Source organism: Ammodytes marinus (assembly GCF_949987685.1).
Source record: "Ammodytes marinus genome assembly, chromosome: 11".
Classification (NCBI taxonomy): Eukaryota; Metazoa; Chordata; class Actinopteri; order Uranoscopiformes; family Ammodytidae; genus Ammodytes; species Ammodytes marinus.
This window is the reverse complement of record NC_137215.1, coordinates 5,923,222-5,944,664: the sequence shown is the minus strand read 5'-3', so window position 1 is coordinate 5,944,664 and position 21,443 is coordinate 5,923,222. Positions and strand designations below refer to the sequence as shown.

The following is a 21,443-nucleotide window of genomic DNA, read 5'->3' as shown; positions in this document are numbered from 1 at the left end:
TCTTTTGCAAGGGAGACCTGTTTTCCTTTCCCACGTTACCATTCACACACACATTCATACACCGATAGCAGGCTAACTATCGACACTCACATTATGAAGTTATAGCTGCTTTCCACCTCAGCTGAACACATGCTAACCGGCCCACTGCTCATCCACATGTGTTGCCCATTTCATTTCCATATGGGTGAAGCTCTGACTGCATCACTCAGGATTCTTTCATGCCACATGACACAGCTGTGGAAGGGGCTCACAATGTGTTCGCAGCAAACCATTGTGCCCTTAGAGTCTATATTAAAAAGAGGTTGTGAATTAGCTCTGGACCATTTTTATGACAAATCAACAGAGAAATAAAGAGAGGCATAGCGTAGCATATAATAAACTAGAAAATATCAAATTCACAATTCATTTATGCCTTTTGATTGCCTCAAACTCCCCGGGAGGGTTGTTTTCGTAGGCTACCGCAACAATGTCATATCCAAAAATAATATACTATAAGGCTACTGCTGCTGCTGTCTACATTATGCAGAGCTGAGGCTTACACGCAGGGCTGAATGAAAAATAAAAAAGCGCCCCAGGGACATAGAGGTTGTATCTATCTATGAAAGAAAACTGCACAGCATATCAAACCATTGCTATTGTGCCTCCCATTCTAAGGAATTATCTATTTCACCTCAGGGTCAGGAAGAGAGAGAGGGAGAGAGACACACACACACACAGTCCCTGTCTCCAGGAAGTGTGCAGATCTGGGCAAAGGAAATGGATTTTCCTCTTTCTTTGATAGCGGACCTGTTGAGCACAGTGTCTAAGTGTGTGTGTCTACAGTATTGATGTCCTTCCACACACACACACACACACACACGCACGCACGCACGCATGCACGCGATTCTTGTTCGTTTTTGAGCTTCGAACAGAGCCAAATGTAACCCGTGTGTGCAAATAGGAACAGTGCCATCGCCCTCACTCTATACTTTCGTCTCAGAGCTTAAATAAAATACAGTAATCTAGTGTGATGAAAGAGGGAGGGATGGAACAAGCTGCGGAGAATCGCTGTAAACGGCAAAATATGTCATCAGGAAAATATCACCATCTGCTCCCTGTTAGGGAGCTGATTGCAGGCCCATTTCAATGCTCCTTACCGGAGATATTTGTTTAAGTCTGTCTGTACATACAGGGATGAGCTGACCAGGCAAATATTGACAGAGTTGATGTGAGCAGAGATTGGAAAGAAGCAAGTGAGTGAGTGAGTGAGTGAGTGAGTGAGTGAGTGAGTGAGTGAGTGAGTGAGTGAGTGAGTGAGTGAGTGGGTGAGTGGGTGAGTGAGTGAGTGAGTGAGTGAGTGAGTGAGTGAGTGAGTGAGTGAGTGAGTGAGTGAGTGAGTGAGTGAGTGAGTGAGTGAGTGAGTGAGTGAGTGAGTGAGTGCAGCCTGAACCACAGGTTATCTCCTTCAAATCACACAAACACGCCATTTCAAACGAGTGAATACAAAACAAAATAGAAAACTTCACTCTCTTAACCCTCCCCTTTCTAAGTGTGTGTCCCAAAAAAGCAATTAAAGTTGAAGTATACTTATGGCATAATTATATGAGTTTGTAGAACTTAAGGATACTGATTAAGGGTTCAAACAAATACTAGAAAGTCCTTGTAATTCGTGTGGTTCACAGTGAGAGGATTAAAAACAAAACTGGTCCTAAGAGCATCTGAAGTCCTTGGGAGGCAGTTTCCATGGCAATAACCCCCCCCCCCTTCATTCTTGAGATTGTCATGTTATCCATATAGAGACATCATAATCTATTAGCGCGCCGCGAGGGAGGCCACAGCCCCTATCACAGAGACAATGTGTGTTCGTGCAATGTAAGCATTTAAAAAGATTGCAGTCGCCGCCGGCAACCCGACCTTAAGCGTGGGATAAATGGAGGAAGGTGTCATAAGATCAAATAGATACATCCGTCACAACCACGGCGGACTGACAGCAACTATGCTCCCACAAGCTTCACCTCAATTTCACAGAGAAGACACTTGTGTGATTCAGGTCGCCCCTTGCATGAAAAGCCTTTTTTGGGGATCGGCGATACATTGGTTTGGATTTGCAGAGGGTATAGGCCCCTTGGGGAGAACACACTACCTGTCCTGAATACTCATCAAAGCAGGAAAGAGTTGGAAACCACAGCGAGCCTCCGGGCAGATAAAGCCTTCGACAGCTCCTTCAATGGGGGGGAAATGGATTCACTATGTAACGCCCCAAAGGCCTGGTTTTGTTTTTCAAGTTATTTTGTAAAGGAAACAGGCTACCCACTAACTTTTCATAGTTCTCTTTACTTTAATTTCTCTATTGTATGTTGTATTTTGAAAAAGACAATTTTCTGATCTGTATCCTCCATGTAAAGATGGTAAGCACACACACAAGAGTTATGAATGATATAGGCTGTGGAAATGTTCAACCCTGAATACCAAAAAAATAAGAATATTACAAAAAATTGCATTTAGAGTTCAGAGTTCTCTTTAATTTAATTGTATTTCTTTGTTGTGTTGCGTCAGTGGGTTATGTGTGTGCACTTTTCAATTAGAGAATTTTCAGATCTGTATCGTTCATGTAAAGATTGTGATCACACACGCTAGCTGTGATATATGCTGTGGAAATGTTTGACACTAAAGGCCAAAAAAAATAAAAATTACAAAAATATAATAATTTTTTTACATCTCCAACAGAAGCAAAGCTAAACAGCCGATACAGTAATGTCTCCACATTCTGCCTCTGTGTTTCAGTACCAATACTATATTCTTAGTCAGTCTTTGCTCTGTTTCTACGGCAACAACAAGCTCCTCTCCCTAGCTCTCACCTTGTTTACAACAGGCTGTAACTGTTCTCTCTCTTTCACCTCATCTTTATATTCCCTCAGAACACACTACCTGCTCTCATCACTTTCTCCTCTTGGCAGACTTCAGCAGACTCCATGTAAACCTCATCAATAGACCAGGTACTAGTGCATTCAAGCAGTTGTACTATCCATAGTGTTAGGGGAGAGAAGACAAGCAATGTGGACACTATTTTTATGGTTTCAGGGGTTGTTTTATGACCCATGCTCAAAGTCATAATGACCCTCACTGACCATTATCTTGATCGGTTTCTACAGTGTCTTGATCTGGTCCAGTGGTGCATTAAACAGGTCCTATTATGCTATTCCATCTTCTCTGACCTAAAACACGTTGATGATACAATGTTGGATAGACATGTTAAACGATGCCAAAGTGTCAAATAATGAAGTATGGCTTTTGGACGTGAGGCCTTCAGGCTGTTTTAGTTGGCTTTGCACCGCTCTGAATGCGATGTTTCAAGAGGTTTTTGCTAACTCATTACATTACATTACATTACATGTCATTTAGCAGATGCTTTTATCCAAAGCGACTTACAACTGGAGCAAACATTCATACACCGATAGCAGCAGCTAACACGCAGGGTGCTGGCTAACTAGGGATGTAACGATATGAAATTTTGGGTACGATACGATACGATATTGCGATTGATATCGCGATATCACGATACGATATTAAGCGCGGAATTCATTTCTACCCCCTCAAATGAAATGTTGTACCGCTGATTTAAATAAAACATAAACACAAGAATAATTCAAATTTTTTATATCTTAATATGAAAAAGAGATTTCTGAGAGATTTAAACAACTTATCACCAAAACAAAGACACTGCTTCTCTACTGCTGTTTTTAAAGAAGCTTTACATCTATATTTTTCAAACTGAAATAGGAATTTTAAATCTAAACTTAATTTAGTCACTTGTCTGTAACTGTAAAAGTATGTATAAAATAAAAATAATTTAAATAGTGTGATAATTTCCCCATTTATTTATGTTTTATTTGCTTATCAACTCTATTTTTGCAAGCCATGCTTTTACCTTATTAGGCCTACATTATGACAAGCACAATTAACTCTGTAAAATATTTATTTATGATTTTTATTTGTTATTAACTTAAATTGCAGTCTCAAAATCAATGTTTTTGCAGTGCACTCCTCTCCCCCTCCCTTCCTCACACTTTCGCAACGTCACCTTCATTTGACCAAAGTAGTGTCACCTAAGTTTGACATAGTAGGGATTCCATAGTATTGCGCAACATGCTGTTAGCTACTGTCTGCTGAGTTCACGTGAAGTTGTGATGAATATATCAAGGATCTTTGGACTTATTTCCTTCATCTGCCTTTCACGGAAGTTCGCCGACTTTACCGGGGATTTAACGCGCGGTGGCGGTGGATTCTATTCTATTCTGTTCTATTTTTTTATTTTATTTTTTTTTTATAATCTCATTTCCTCACGTTCGCCTGGATTCATAATTATATAATTGACCCGCGAGCAACTTTCTCTTCAGTCTGGTAAGCTAGTCGATCTTTTTCTCTATCTCCCTTTTCTCTTTCTCTCTCTTCTTTGCTGCTACGTGACTCAATGTTGTGAAGCTGCACGCGCTAGTGTAAACAACGGCCCACGTGAGACGTGACTGTTCAGTTTGAAGTTAGAAGTCATGTTTCAGTGATAAGATGTTGTGTCAATGTGTTATTGTTTGGTTTCCAATGTTGGTGTGGCCCATACAGTGTTAGATTGAGTGCTACGTTTATGACAACGTTGCTTACCAGACTCTCCACAATGACGGAGCGCATTTACCATACACGCTCGCCTCAATACCGTGACGCGGTATAACAAGAAAAAACTTACGGTTGACATTCGTGGCCTTTTCATATCGCGAACGACCGTTTTGCGGTATATTGTTACATCCCTATGGCTAACTATCAGGAGACATTTTAGGGTTCAGTGTCTTGCTCAGGGACACTTGGACATATGGCGGGGAGACTGGGGATCAAACCACCGACACTATAGTTGCTGGTCCACCACCCTATCCACTTCACCACAGCCCCCCCCCCCCCCCCCCCCCCCAACTCATGCAAACGGTGACGTTACAGTGACCCATAGTTTTCTATATGTATATGTGCTGTGCATCTAGCTGCTCTATAGGAGGTCAAAAATCAAACACAAAGTCCTGAAGATGAGGAGAATATGTCCTCTTTAATAATGTACCTCAAACACTGCTGCTTTAGTCCTTCGAAAAGAAAATCGATGTCTAAAAACCACTTATGTCTAAAAGTAAAGCACTGGTCTAAAAGACAGCACATTTTATTTTTTCCTGACAGGCTTCATAAGATAAATCTATGTTGAGACACCTGCTGTACACCTGCTGAAGGACGGATTGCAATGTTATTAGATGTGCTCTGGTCTCCAAGCTACAGACATTTCTAAGCAAGCCAACATCTGGTATTGTGCTCTGCCTATGGGACTGCTTTGTGAATGCTGTCTGAAAGCAGATCCTTCCATTTGCTGAATACCTTTGGTGTACAGTGGGCTCTCACTTTTGATTTCGAACAAATGGATTCCTATGGATGTGACAGACAGCCGTCCAGACAGACAGACAGACAGGCAGGCAGGCAGACAGACAGACAGACAGGCAGGCAGGAAGGCAGGCAGGCAGGCAGGCAGATAGACAGACAGACAGACAGACAGACAGACAGACAGACAGACAGACAGACAGACAGACAGACAGACAGACAGACAGACAGACAGACAGACAGACAGACAGACAGACAGAGAGACTAAGAACAATAATCTGTTTATGGTGAATCTGGAGTATTTTTGTATTGTGTATTTGTGCCAACAGGAGTTCATGAAACAAACCTTTTCCTCCAAATGATCGACTATAGGGAATCTCATTACCATGTTTAACTAGTGGTGAGCGACTAACTGCACATTATCTTTAATGCTCAATAGATTTACTATGTGCCTTTGCTTGCTACATACTGACCACTACAACTGAGTGTGACACCGCGGAGTCCTTTCAGACGTTCATTACACAACTGGGTGGCTGCAACTATAGGGTCGGTGGTTCGATCCCCCGTCTCCCCGCCACATTTCCAAGTGTCACTGAGCAAGACACTGAACCCTTAAATGTCTCCTGATAGTTAGCCAGCACCCTGCGTGTTAGCTACTGCTATTGCTGTATTATTGTGTGCTCCAGTTGTAGGTCGCTTTGGATAAAAGTGTCTGCTAAATGACATGTAATGTAATGTAACTGGAGTGTATGGCTTTTCATATACATTCAGCCGTTGTGCGTTAAGCTCAGCAGAACAGCAGAGACAACAGGTTGCTCTAAATGAATGTGTGTTGCTTTGTTTATTTTATATTCAGGGAGCCCATTGTAGCATCTGGCCAGGGACTACAGATGAGAACTATTGCCTAAATTAGGCTAAATCTGGCATATTTACAGCAATGTTCATTAGTATGCACTGTCAAATAAACATAAATAAAAGATACTATTGGTGGGCTGTGGGAGAGCTTAGGGGAGCCATTGAGCTGGCAGGCAGTGGTTGACTGTCTGTTTGGGGCCATGGGAGTCACAGGAGGGAAGTCAGCATGTCACAGGCAATTAACCGCTGTCCTCAGACGAACCGCGGAGACAACTTTAGGTGAGCAGACGTGCTATAAGCGAGGCAGAGGATGTAAAGAGAGCACTGGGAGATAGCAGCCGTTAACACCATGATTTCAATTCTCCCATCTATAAAATATATTCTTTAACTAAATATGTGTTGCTGTTTTTACATCTGTGTTTTTCTGTTTTCAACTCTTTCTGTGTCCTCGCTCTCATCTCATCTCTGCCACTGTAACGTTACTATAACAACAGCTATTCAAAATTTGGCAACTGCGTCTTGCGTAACAATGGTTCCTTAAATTCATTCTGGCGAAATTGGCTTCTTTCACAGCTGAGGGCTTTTATTTTCAAGTGTCACTTTCTGTCCCTACAGTGAGCATCAAATTTCCGCAGGTGAGCAGGTTAATAGCTCTACACATGTTAGATTAAGAGAGTTACAGCAGTATGTGTAAATGAAGGAGATTGTCATTTGAAAATGTGTTTTTCCCCAAAGAGAACACCTGAAAGCAGCATATTTAACAAACTATTTAACTGCAAGATTAACTGTGAAAGTCTGTGTCTGTGTGTGTGTGTGTGTGTGTGTGTGTGTCTGTGTCTGTGTCTGTGTCTGTGTCTGTGTCTGTGTCTGTGTGTGTGTGTGTGTGTGTGTGTGTGTGTGTGTGTGTGTGTGTGTGTGTGTGTGTGTGTGTGTTTATTGGAAGGTGATGGGGTTAATTTGAAAACATTGTCACCTCTGATTGTTTCTCCCTTAGCTAATAGCTGCACTTTCTAGAACAGGGAGCGTTAATACACAGCGCAAATAAGATGGGAAATTAAACTCTTTCAACTCTGTATCACATTATGAAAGCATTATGTCATGTTTACTAGAATAAAAAGCGGACAAAAAGGGACTGATGTTATCTTCCTACTTAGCCGGTTGATGTTGCTTTGAGTGAATTGTAATCACATCATGTAAAACTTAAAAAATATTTTTAAATGCTTTGTCCTTATCCAACATAATTTACAAGTGAATTTTTTTCAATTGTGAACACAATGGGAAATGTGAAACAAATAGGTTTTTCTGTTTTCTTAATTGAAGACCTTTGGGTTTTGGGAACTAGTGATGGGCTCTTTCTCTACGCATTTCTGACAAGCTTAATAAATTAAGAAAAACCAGTCAGTTGGAGCCTGCAACAGTTTATCATTACATAGTTACATACAAGCCAAACATGAAATACTGTAAATCAGTAGCTAGGGGATGAGTCCGGATGTTTTTTTTTTTTTTTTTTTTTTTTTTTGGCATTTTCAAGCTTTTTATTGATAGTACAGAGTTGAAATGGGGAGACAGAGAGAGAGATGACCTGCAGTAAAGGTCCACGGGTCAGATTTGAACCTGCGACAACTGCAACGAAGGCCAGAGCCGATATGGTACGCGCTTTATCCACTACGCCACCGGAGCACCCCCGATGAGTCCGGATGTTTGAGGAGTTTTCTAAATCTTCCATGAGTGAATATGTAAAGTAGGTTGTTTTGCTGACACACAGGTTTCAAACCCTTATGAAAACTTTCGACAGAAAACAGAGAATCCAATTCCAACTATCTGTTATCTTCTCTCCACAGCTTCTGCTTTAAAGACAGGCCGCGGGAACCTGTTTTTGGTCTCAAAAACATCTACACCAAGTGTGTGTGTGTGTGTGTGTGTGTGTGTGTGTGTGTGTGTGTGTGTGTGTGTGTGTGTGTGTGTGTGTGTGTGTGTGTGTGTGTGTGTGTGGAAGAAAACATGTGCACAGGCCTACATTTGTGTAACCTGAATATAAACTGGATTAACACTTGTGTACAGTATTGGTTTACATACTGTGTGTGTGTGTGTGTGTGTGTGTGTGTGTGTGTGTGTGTGTGTGTGTGTGTGTGTGTGTGTGTGTGTGTGTGTGTGTGTGTGTGTGTGTGTGTGTGTGTGTGTGTGTGTGTGTGTGTTAGAAGGAGATAATTTGTGCATGTACTGTATATGCATCAGGATACATCCCAAGGTAATGCTTACACCTCTAAATTCTGCTAAATAAACAATTCACATCCTCTACTTCAGGCTAGATGATACCACCTTAACTTTACACCTTATACACTCTAGTCACATACACACACACACACCCTTTCCTGATAATTCAGCGTTACATGCCTATTTTACCCAGCCCCGAGGCGTTCTGGCTCGATTATCATGCCATTTCCATTTGCAAATCCCTCGCCATGGCAGACTGGAGGGGACTGATTTGGACAGTTCAGATCCACCAAATGTTTGGAAAATGTTCTTGCCTCGGGCTGAGAAACATATTTTTTTAATATATTTTATACATTTTTAACATATTTCTCAAATTGTATCAAACTGTATTTTTTTTGGAAAGGATATTACAGTTACAGGGGTGTTAACAGATCACTGTATCTGCCATTGAAGCCAAAATGCTCAGCTACGAGGAACTTGCAGTTTTTGTTGATTTTAGCGGCATCTTTGGACATGATTGGTAGTGTTTTTACAACACCAGCACCAAAGCGCAAGCTGGTGGTGCGTCAGTTTGTTGAAAGCGAATGAAAGAGAGACCGCATGTATTTATATGTGACTGTGTTAGATTAATAATGGTATAATGACGATGGTGAAGCAAAGTAAACTGTGATTTAGTACCGTTCTGGAAACACGGGATGTTCTGATCTCTCTGCTGCAAATAGTTCTGTCTAAGAACTCGGGAAATCAGAACTTTACAGTTTGTTTATGGCGTTGTTTTAAAGTTCATTTATTATCATCAGAGGAGAAATTAGACTGTTTCAGAGCATTTTTAAAGTTCCTCGTATGATTTTTAACTAACACTAAAGGTACAAGAACGCGATGTTTCAAATATGAACCGATAGGAGACAATGCAATGCCACAGAACTAAAAAGTTCCTCATTAAATCAGCAAAGACAGACACATTTATCAGTCTCCCTCAAGCCTCGAGGCGCCGTTGAAATGTTTGATATCGGGTCTCTACAAAGTTCATCTCCTTGGTCACCATGGAAATCAAACCTCTACTCTTCAGGAGGAGAGAATAGAGAGTATCTTCTGACCTTGACTCAGACACACGCTCCACCAAGGACAAAAGCTTCCAGCGCTCTGTCTGTGCTGCCATGAAAAATACATGCAGCATCAAAAGGGCGAGTGTCAAGTATCACAGTGATAATAAGAGAGAGAGTGTGTGTGTGTGTGTGTGTGTGTGTGTGTGTGTGTGTGTGTGTGTCTTGTAGTCACACAGATATGCTTCTAAATATAATAGCGAGTGCGACCCAGGCCCCTGTATGTTAGTGTGAATACGTGTGAATGTAAAATGAAAGCTACAGCTGAGTTCACCGAGGCGCTTATTACAGTAAACGCCCCATCCAGTGACACGGGACATGGGTCAGAGAGGGACGATAGAATCATCACAACAAACAGACAGCTCACTGAACATTCCACAGATGGGTCACAAGAGTTTTTTCGTGTTTTTTTCTCTCTAGATCCCTTCCTGACAAACTGTGACAGAGCTTGATTTATTGTCGAACTGTAATCGCATATAATGAATAATAATGCTTGTAATAAAGTTGCTAATAACGTCGTCAATTCTTCACATAATAAATGAATATGTTAATGACTGGTTGCGACATTATTTGGTTGTTAAATTATTGTCCGAGTTATGAAAAAAATATTTAAAAAAAATCTAACGAGGAGCCGGTGAAGTCATAATTTATAACACTTTATTGAAGTTTGATTTATTGGCTATAAAGTATCACATTTACTAATTATCTCTTTTAAATACCTGCTTAAAGACAAGATCACACAAACACCACCACTCTAAATTATGGACAAAAATGTATTTCATTACTGGTTCAGAAATGTGGTTATGTTATTGGCTTTTAATACATTAAAAATGGAAAAATGATTAAGCTATTGGCCGTAATTAAATGATTGGCTACTGCTGCTGCACACGCTTTATTGAAAAATAAAAAAAAACTCTGACACTATAAATCTGACCGTAGGCTTAGAACTGCCAGGGAACTTATTAATAGATTTTTTGCTTTCAAGAAATAAATCTTTTGCTCTCCAATTTTAAAAACGATTTATTTGACCTGAATTTATCCCCAAATGATATGCTTTTGAGAGGACCACAGTGCATGTACAAAGTGCACACACACACACACACACACACACACACACACACACACACACAAAGAAAGAGGATTTTAGAGGAAGACAAATTAACTTAAGTGGAGCTGGCGGATGAGAGGACGCAGCAACAGTTAAAAGATGTGTTGCTCTCTGCAAAAGGAGCAGCTGACTAACTCTGAATCCTAAGTAGAGGAAAATTCAGCTTTTTTTTCTTGAGGTGCTAAAAGACCGGTTGTGTTGTCTAAGAGGGACAGATGGGCCATGCGCACACACACACAGTCACACTAAAACACACACACACACACACAGAGTCACACTAAAACACACACACACAGAGTCACACTAGACACACACACACACACACACACAGAACCTTAGCTGATCAGCATTCAGAGTAAACACCCGCCGTTTTCCCTGACACCCTGTTTCTCCTCAGTTGATGCTTCCACAGGGAGTGTGAGTCTGCTGCTGTTTATCCACTAAAAAAGATACACACGCACACACACACACACACACACGTTTTGATCACTACTGTGTTAGCAATCATAGAAGGGAGACCAAATGCCCCCAGACACTTTAAAGCTTACAGTTTCACATTCCCAACAAACTCAGGTAAACTTGCCTTGAATGCTCTCAACGTTTAACTCTGTCAATCCTATTTACCATACATCGTACAAGAAGGCATCTCAACTTACGGCGCTTTCAGACCTGTCGTGTTTGGTTCAATTGAAACAAACTGATTTATTCGTGTCCCCCTTTGCTGCGGTTTGTTTGGGCAGGTGACAACCAGACTGTATAATCGTAGGCTACTCAGGTGCACCAAAAGCAGACCAAACAAACGTACCGAGACCTTGTTATAGAGGTTTTCGGATACGCTTAAAACGGGACCAGACTCGATCCGACCCAACTACAGGCAGCACTGTGTAAGAAGTAGCCAGTTAGCCTTTGGGATGAGGACTCTTATTATAGGTCCATGGATGAGGGAGACATTCTACTTCTTTTTCTGTAGTTTTCCCCTCATGGAAATTCTGACCAATTGGAGAGAAGTTCTGGAACTACCTTATTGCTCCCGCCCCCAGACACATCTGACCAATGAGTGAAGAGAACGTCCTCATGTGGCTTATTCCGAAGAATTTTGGTTTCTCTTCAGGCCAAAGGAAACTATACGTGTGAAAGAGAACTGAAACTCTTGAAAGACAACATGTATCATTCTCACATCTGTGCAAACCAAGGAAGTGAACTATAAGTGGACTGTCAGGTGTGAAAACGCCTTTAGTGGCACAATACAAAAAATAGGTTTTTAAATAAAATCCTAGTTTACTTTCACTTCTGCAATGACAATGCAGGATTTTAGGCATCAGCAGAGAAAAGGCCAGCGATAAATCAAAAGTAAATATACATGTTTCAAGACTGGGATAAATGGCTATTGTACATTTAATTTTTTTTAAAGAAATGCATCAGAATTGTAAGTTGTTGTAATACAGATTTTCTCACAACAGACTTTACATATTTTCTCTTTAAAAAATATATACAGTAAAAAAATAAAAACATTTCAGCGTCAGTTTACAGCCTGTGTCTGCGATCACTCACCCAGCAAGGGGGAGAGGCTGAAACACAGCAGTGCCATATGCAACATGAAGAAGCCTCTTAAGAACACCTGTGCTGCTGCACTCAGCCAACAGGATCTATTGTGATGTGATGAGGCAGAGGGAGGGAGGGGGCCGGCCAGCGACATATTGTCTTAGCATCTCGCTTTGTTCACCAGCTAGAAAAATCAACTGCACTCTGAGAGCACTTCACTGGCCTGTTTGATGGAGCTGAAGTACAGGGAGAGAGAGAGAGAGAGAGAGAGAGAGAGAGAGAGAGAGAGAGAGAGAGAGAGAGAGAGAGAGAGAGAGAGAGAGAGAGAGAGAGAGAGAGAGAGAGAGAGAGAGAGAGAGAGAGAGAGAGAGAGAGAGAGAGAGAGAGAGAGAAGATTGAAGCTCTTGGAAGTACTCAGAACATGATTGTACACCTGCCTCTCTTCATTTTGTCATCATTGACAAACCCAAAGCGATAACCTCGAAATAAGAAAAAAATGAATCTAGTTTAATTAAAAGAATTTGCCGATAGAAGATCCAATCGTGCGAAGGACAGGAGGAGTGACGTCACCGCACGTAGCAAACATGTATATTTCAAGCTGGTATAAGCAGCTGTGGGATAGATTGCTTGTGGCCTTTATTTTGGCGGGTCTGGTGGTTTACAAATTAAAAGGTTTTGCCAGTCAGACAGCCTAACAGTCCTGACTGGCAAACGAAACAGCTGCGGTGATGAATAACAGCGCTGTCGTGATTTCTTTTGTACATTTTAAGCAGATAGTGATTTACAAAAACACCAAGGACGGGACCGAATCGTGTATTTGCTTTTAAAGGCGCGTTCCTCAACTGCAGAACCAGATGGCCTACGGGCTGTTTTAGGCACAAAATGGAAATGCAGAGCAGCCCTCATTAGATGCAAAAACCCTCCATCAACCCACCAGCAGTGCAGGAATAATTTGCTTTTTGTGAGTGAAACGTAATGCAGAATTTATGTTGCTGTGTTATGACTGGCACCTCTGGCATTCAAAAATGTATGATTGTTCTCTTTTTGAATGACTACAGGACACCTTGGGTAACTACGCACGCGCACGCGCACACGCACACACGCACACACGCACACGCTTAACTTCTATTAAACAAGTTTGCTTATGGCTAAATTTGCACCAAGCTTTTTTTTTTTTTTTTTATAAATACAAATCTCACCCAGTCAATCCTAGTCTTAAAACAATGACACAATGAATAAAAAAGGCGAACACAGTTTTCAAGACACCCTACGCAAAAGGTGTTTCAGTGGCAAGCAAAGCTGATTCTGGCACCTACTCTGGCACTTCAAATGATGATAAAACAAAGAGACCAAATTGATGCTGTGGTGAAGACAAAGGAAACTCTTTGTGTAGTGAATACAACTGAAGGAATGGCTTCCTCTTGTGCTACCAATGGACTCAATTCCTAATTCCTACAGCCACTTGAGTTTTATTTCACCTTTGTAAACACATGATAGAACTGATAAAGGCTGTGTGGGATAACAATATATGATTAAAAAAAGTCTTATCACGCCCAACCCCATCCACAAACAGAGCAGTATTACTTAATCGCAACACAAAAACAAACATGAAATCAATACAGGAACAGGGACAGATAAACTCGGAGCTTGCCCTACCTGCTTGTCCTTGTCCTTGTCCTTGTCCTTAGCTTTCCCGCTGCCGACCCTGGAAGAGGTGACATCACGGGGAATGACAGAGATCTGGTGCAGTGGCATGTTCATCCCAGCAGAGCCGAGCGGGGAGGGGGGACGCTCACACACTCACTGTCTGTCCCACTGACAGAGCACAGGGCATGGTGGTGATGGTCCGAAATGAGACACTCTGCCTGTACTATCCTGTAAGGGAACACACAGAACAATACAGAAAGAGATGTTAACACCACAATCGAATGAGAAATTTTAAACGTTCAACATATTGATGCAGCTGGACAGCAAGTCAATAAAAAGAAACATGACTTTATATGGAATGAAGTGAGCACACGTTCCACTTCTGGAAGGGGAAAACAGACCCGTGCTGAAATGCATCTTGGGTGTTGTAGGCAGACTTTACTGTTTAAATAATAACTCTTTTTCATAACCATGGAGTGTGATTACTCATTCGGATGCAAAAGAAGAAGAACTACCAAGCAAAATAACCCGATATCTAGAATTCGAAAGTCTCAGACACGTAAAGTATTCCCATGGTACAAACAGACGGGTGATGTGACGTCCAACTTTTATATACAAAAATAAACTAAAATGGGAGATTGCTTTTGTAGTTTCTAAGCCCCAGTTGAAAAACAAGCCCTTGAACTTTCCTTAGTGCTGACCTGCAGTTACAGTGTGAGGAAACTTTGGTTTATTCTCAGAGCACCAGAGGCACAGTTGTGTCTTGTGATTCTCCAGGAGACCAGAAGTTTGTCTCAGAATAGCACCAGCTCACAGCGAAATGAATTATCACAGAGGTGGATCCCCGAAGTGTGTGTGATGAATCACCACAGATGTGTGTGTGTGTGTGTGTGTGTGTGTGTGTGTGTGTGTGTGTGTGTGTGTGTGTGTGTGTAGGATTATAATTGTTTTCTTCCCCTGAATATTTGGGGTCAAAATGTAGAAGAGAGCGATATTTTGTGTGGTTTTCTATCATTCTTGGACGGACTCACAAAGATAAGAGTTATGGAAGCATTCTACATATGGGTCGTTTAACTACAATTAATGCAGCCATCTGTACTGTATACCGCCACTGACTGCAATTAAGCCTTAGCTCCTTCTCACCACTGGGCTGTGTGTGTGTGTGTGTGTGTGTGAGTGTGTGTGTGTGAGTGAGTGAGTGAGTGAGTGAGTGAGTGAGTGAGTGAGTGAGTGAGTGAGTGAGCGAGCGAGTGAGCGAGTGAGTGTGTGTGTTAGTCGCCAATCAGACCCCTCAAGCTCCACAGTATGAAACGACAGGATTAAGAAAACCCAAAAAAGCAAGCCGCAGACAGATGGGCTGGTCAGTGAAATGGCAGTAATCAGTAACAAGCACTGATGGCAGAGACATACGGGTTGGAATGAGAATTTGACACGAGTTCAACTGAGTTCAACACCAGCAAAGCCAGGGCTGTGAATTCACTTCATCACTGCCCTGTCTCCGGGAAGAATTTGTTAATATGGTGAAGTGATTATTTTGGCAAACTCATTGTTTTTTTTTTTACCGAACCTTGTCTGTTTTACATCTGTATATTTCTCCTATACAACCATCTTTTTTGGATATTGCCAAATTTTCATATTCAAAGATTTTCCGAAAAAAAATAGACAGAGGAAAAATCAGGGGCGTCAATTGGTTCACAAACCTCTCCAGTTAAAACAAATAATAATCGTTTTGTCTGTGGAAAAACACAATTTTAAATAAACATTGTTGCCGAAACTAATCATCATTTTTAGCAACTCTCCACCACCATTGAAACACGGCCTACGCTTCTGAAGGTATTCTGAAGGCTCGAGTTTTTATTTAATTTTATTTTATTTTATTCAGCACCCGTCTCAACATCAATGCAGGTAATCTAATTTGTTTTTATAGTAGCAAGGTTAACTCAATACTGCAGCGGTGTGGAAAGAAATGTGCAGAGAAGGAGAGCTAAAGAAAGTCATTTTCTCAATTGAACTGCTGATTCACAGAACAGCAAAAAAAGCACAGTGTATATGTGTTATTCTGAAATACAGCACAGTCTCCCAGAGTAGAAAAAAAACACAAAAAAACATATTTTTGGCGGATAAATGCAAATGTAAGCGGTACTGTGCCCTTTGCTGTTATACCTAGAGGTCAGAATGGTGGAGGACATACTTTTTCAAATGCTGGTGCAGAAGATGAATCATCATACATTTTTTGGACTGATTTCCAATGCAAAGATGGACTTCCATTTTTTGAACAGCTTGTTGTGATTCTGCTGTAGCTGCATGCATTGGCTGGGGAAATTACAAAATGATTAATAAACTAAACTGGATGGCCTTTTTCTACATTCAAAAACAAATCACTCTCTTCTGTGTGCCTGCCTCAACTCCCTCCTCCCTGAAGCCATCAGTCTTGATTATGCTAAAAGTCAAGAGGAGTCTGTGACTTGAATGCAAAAACAGCAAAAGTAGTTTTATCAATTTTTTGCCGTGAATTAAATTAAAAGGTTATTCTAATGCACAAAGAACACACAGAGTTATAGTCTCTGTGTGTGTGTGTGTGTGTGTGTGTGTGTGTGTGTGTGTGTGTGTGTGTACCTCAAGTAAAGAGGTAAAAATGAGACATCAAAGACGGTTTACATTTTGCATTTCTTTGTCATTTGCAAGTGCCATAATCATTTTCCAGCATTAACAACCCCCAAATGTAACACGTGTGTGTGTGTGTGTGTGTGTGTGTGTGTGTGTGTGTGTGTGTGTGTGTGTGTGTGTGTGTGTGTGTGTGTGTGTGTGTGTGTGTGTGTGTGTGTGTGTGTGTGCCTGTGAAACTGTGTGTTGCTAATGAGTTACAGTAATTGAGGGTGGGTCAGGGTCAAGGGGGACCAGTTACCCGCCTTAGGCCACCGTCACATGGGTAGCAGCATCATTAAATCTGCTGCTGTATTTCAGTCACAAATGTTTGTTTAAGGCGTTCTTCTGCTTCCCGAAGCAACGACGACAAGTAAACAAGCGGGACAAACAATATAAATCAAGATGGTCCCGGTCACGCATCGGTGCACTACATTTGCAAAGCATGTGGTTTCTTCAAATGTGTTGTTTAATACGAAAACCAACTGCATCCATCACCGCCGTCATGACACCAGTGGGCTTGTTACCGTGCATTCAAATAACAACAACTGCAGCAAAATTCTCCCCTCCACTCTTTAATTGGCGTTGTATTTCAAACCTTATGTCTCTGTTGAAGTGTGAGGGCTTGCACTAATGGGGTGAGAGATGTACTGGGTAGTCAGATGGGATTACACTTTAGTCATATACGAACCGTTATAGCTGGAGTGCTACTGTATATGGTGTGAATATTTTTAGGATTATTAAAAGATAAACTCAATCCGTCAATCAAGCCGTCAAGAAAAGTCACTTAGATGTGAGATCAGACCATTTCCAGTTTAGTGTATGTGTGAGTGTGTGTGTGTGTGTGTGTGTGTGTATGTGTGAGAGAGAGTGTGTGCGTCCGTATAAGTGTGTGTGCCCGTACAAGTGTGTGCCCGTACAAGTATGTGTGTGTGTCCGTATAAGTGTGTCCGTACAAGTGTGTTTGTGTGTGTGTATGTGTGTGTGTGTGTGCGTCCGTATAAGTGTGTGTGACAGTCAAAGAGTTCACTGCTATCTATATTAGCATCAAATCCTGGAGCACTCCAACCAATCACAGGCCTCCCATGGTTACAATTTGATGCTGACCTGTCGCCATGGCAGCCGCTCCAGGGGTCGGTTACAGCTGTTAAGGGAACGATAGCTTGGGATGAATGGCTGCACTTCTGACTGGTTATTATAACAGACGGTCACACCAAGAGTGGAGAAAGTTCCTTGTAGCTACTTTTCAAAAGGAAACCTTTAATGAAAAAAACTAACAATGAGATACTGACAGTTCTGTTTTACATGTGAAGAAAAGTTCTCTGCACCAAACATCAACATGATTTTTTTTACCCCCCCAAAAAAGGTATTTTCGTTTTGTGTTGCCCAAACCAATCTTTAGCAACCAGCGAAAAGTCTGTCCTGACAAAGTCATCCTCAATTAACATGGAAGCTACAGTTTCTGTTGCTCGGGGCATTTTTATTTCAAGGGGAAACAGTTCTACACATCAAAGACTCTCTGGGGGGTCTCGTGGAGCACCACTGTGTGTTTTGGTGCATTTTGTGGCTGCTGTGAAATCGGATAAATTGCCTGAGGTGACATAACTGGGCGGGATGAATACCACAGGTTTCAAAATAAAAGAAATAGTAAAAACTATGATATCGGATACTATGATATCCAAAACCCACATTTCTGAATCAGACAAGAACAGAAAGATGGTGGATCAAAGCATCTCTGGTTTAATGCCACTATTGCCATGGGAAAAATATAGTTATATCCCATCGACATAATAAACATCAAGGCTCATTTCTCTGCCCATCCCTAGCTAACCACACATCCTGACCACAGGATCGTTAAAATGCCACTGTGGTAGACACTATATAATCCCCCTGAAGACAATTTATTTTGAAGAAACACATTTCAGCTATCTAGCTCTGTGTTCCTGTGCGAGGTATATCAAAGTCTTGTCACACACACACACACACACACACACGAGAGATATATGGCTTAGAGCCCTTACTCCAGGTTCTTATATGTGCAACCAGGCAGAAAAACCCGGCCTTGTATCAATCAATCCCAACATAACTGTCCTACAGCGACAGTCTATATTTTAAACTGGTGTCTTCCCTGAGAGATTAAGGGTTTGAAAACATTGGGTTAAAGAGATTATAACTATATTTTGGATTCCAAGAGAATTAAATTCAAGGATGTTATAGATGAATTACAGAATGAAAGCAGTTTGTTCTGTTGACCTTAAGGTTATAGAGAGAATCATTTGGAAACCGAAAGAAAGTTGAGTTCACGGTCTTCTCGTAAATTTAATTACCAGAGAAATGTTTTTGGTTTTCATTTGACTAACAGTATGACACTTGAAACTATTTAAAAAATGTGTGTGTGTTTTTTTAAATGATGTGAATATGCCTGTGCACTGAAATTGGTGTCCCTCCTGAGAGATACAAATCAGGGGAGAGAAATGGGCCGGGGGGAACTGATGAGCATGGAACTGATTCTAGAGTGTTGTTCATTGACAAAACCAAAAATCTGGTTTCTCCATCGACTTACAGTTTAGCCTTTTAAAATGTTTTACCACTGTTACAATGTGATAATTTGTGTTTTGAAGAACTGCTACACCACATGATATGAAAGGTCAACAGCCTCAGAAACGGTATGAATCAGCCTACACCATAAAAACATACCGAGGAGGGTTCACAACATTTCTTCTGACCCTGACCATGTCTTGAACAGGGAGCATGATGTGTTACCACTAAACCAGAGATATAGGGTTCCACAATTCAAATAAGGTTTAGTGAAGCAGTCTTTTGTGCACTGTAGTCAATCCTTGAACTAAATATGGCGCTAAATCCCAGATCAAATGCACGCTGAAGAGGCCTTGAATGTAGTCTTATGTAACAGTAATGTTATGTTGAATGTAGAGGATGTATTCTTAGCTGCTGTCTTGATGTCTTACTGCTTTGCCTTCTCTCATATTAGTGTCTGTGATGTTGTAAAATGGAGCTGTCGCAATACAAAACAAATTTCCCGACTTGCTCTGACAATAAAGTAATGTCACATCATTTAATAGCCTCCTGCGACTCACTTCCTCAAACTCTAAATGGAAACTCATCACATTTGGCACAGCCACGGTCCTTCATTTGGAGTTTGGAGAAAATTGTTAAGCAAATTTAACTGTCAAACTTAAACAGTTAGATAATACAGCCGTCACTGACATTGTATAATTTCATAACCAGCATGCACGCACAGTCGCACACACACACACACACACACACACACACACACACACACACAGTGATTATTTGCACAATTTTTCATATACCGAGAATAAATTATCATAATGCATTTTTTTAAGCTAATTTTAATTTCAAATGTGGCTGCCTCATTTATCAGCGCCACAGCCAACTGAATATTACTGTGGCTTCTCTCTCGGCCTATTTTGCCCTTATGTGCAGGCATAATCAAAAGCATCTCTGATATTTAAGTTCAGTGCATTCATAAGCCTTTTTCTGCATTTTTTTATTTGATTATTATTATGCAAATGAGTCCCAGTTTGGATGTAATTAATTGTGCGGTCGGTGGAGTGACCTCTGCATTGCCATCTGGGATAAAAACACATCTTGTTGGGGGGTGCAACGCTTCAATGGGATTTTACTATTGTATACATAAATGACCTTCATTATTTTAACACACACTTTTGCTGCTACCAGGGGAGGACGGCAGGACGAAAAACACATTATGCTATACTATACTATATACACACACATACTGTATGCATAACACCATCTTACACTTCCTCTGGTTCGTCTGTGTATTATGAGTGGATTAAACAAAATGAGGAACTGTCCTAACTTACAGTAAATCTTTCATTTTCACTACCGCTATTAGAATAGACACAGCAACTTAACTTGTGTAACTAAGACACACACACACACACACACACACACACACACACACACACACACACACACACACACACACACACACACACACACACACACACACACACACACACACACACACACACACACACACACACACACACACACACACACACACACACACACACACACACACACACACACACACACACACACACACACACACACACACACACACACACACACACACACACACACACACACACACACACACACACACAGTGATGTGTACTGCGAAAGGATGTGTAGAAACTATGATGCCGGAAACATTAAGAAATCATTTTACTGCCTTCAATCTTCACAATCGATTTCCGTTTCATTCATTGTTTCCAGTCAAAATCATATGAAATAGCTCGCTCACCAGGGAGTCAAATTCAATACGTTATATCAAATAAAATAACAATACAACAAAATCATTCACCACTATCACTGTGCTATCTATTACGGGAACAGTTCTGAATGGATTTCCAGGAAGACGCTGGTCTGCAAAGCACAATTTGTACATTTGCACTGCCATTCTTCTACAGATTAAACAAACCGGATAGATGCATGTTAAAGTGTGATATGTTTTGTTTAAAAAAAAGTGTTTTTCCTGTTTCCATACTCGAATTTCCAAGTGCCACTCCAAGACCGGACGCTAGGTGAAACTTAACATGCTTTTATCTTGCTATTTCTTCATACATATCTAGTTTTTACGGGATAGTATCACTATTTTAACATGATACATATGATGATAAAATATAAAAAGCTAATTATGGTATAAAAAGATCGATACGCATCTCATTATAATGTGATCCATATCTCATTATAACCAGATAAAGGTTTTCCCTAGTGGCATCAATGCGCTGCCGTAGGCTAAGACTCAAAACTGCAGTGTTTATGCTTTTGACGGTGATTATAGATATATCTAAAATGGATGTAGGGCTTTTTTTAACAAATGGCGAATGCTGAACATGAATAGACTCGATAACGTTTGAAAAGGACTAAGATTCAAT

At 40.9% G+C, this 21,443-nt stretch overlaps 1 protein-coding gene across 3 annotated transcripts in view; it reads right to left on the bottom strand.

The window, feature by feature from the left end:
* marchf8 (membrane-associated ring finger (C3HC4) 8) overlaps positions 1-21,443 on the bottom strand; it is an 80,822-nt gene that overhangs the window by 47,675 nt on the left and 11,704 nt on the right. For all 3 annotated transcript variants that reach the window (XM_080036381.1, XM_080036383.1, XM_080036382.1), the window contains exon 2: positions 13,861-14,079. In XM_080036381.1, coding sequence (XP_079892507.1) covers positions 13,861-13,965 — 105 coding nt within the window. In that variant the 5' untranslated portion in view covers positions 13,966-14,079. The remainder of the gene's footprint in view (positions 1-13,860; positions 14,080-21,443) is intronic.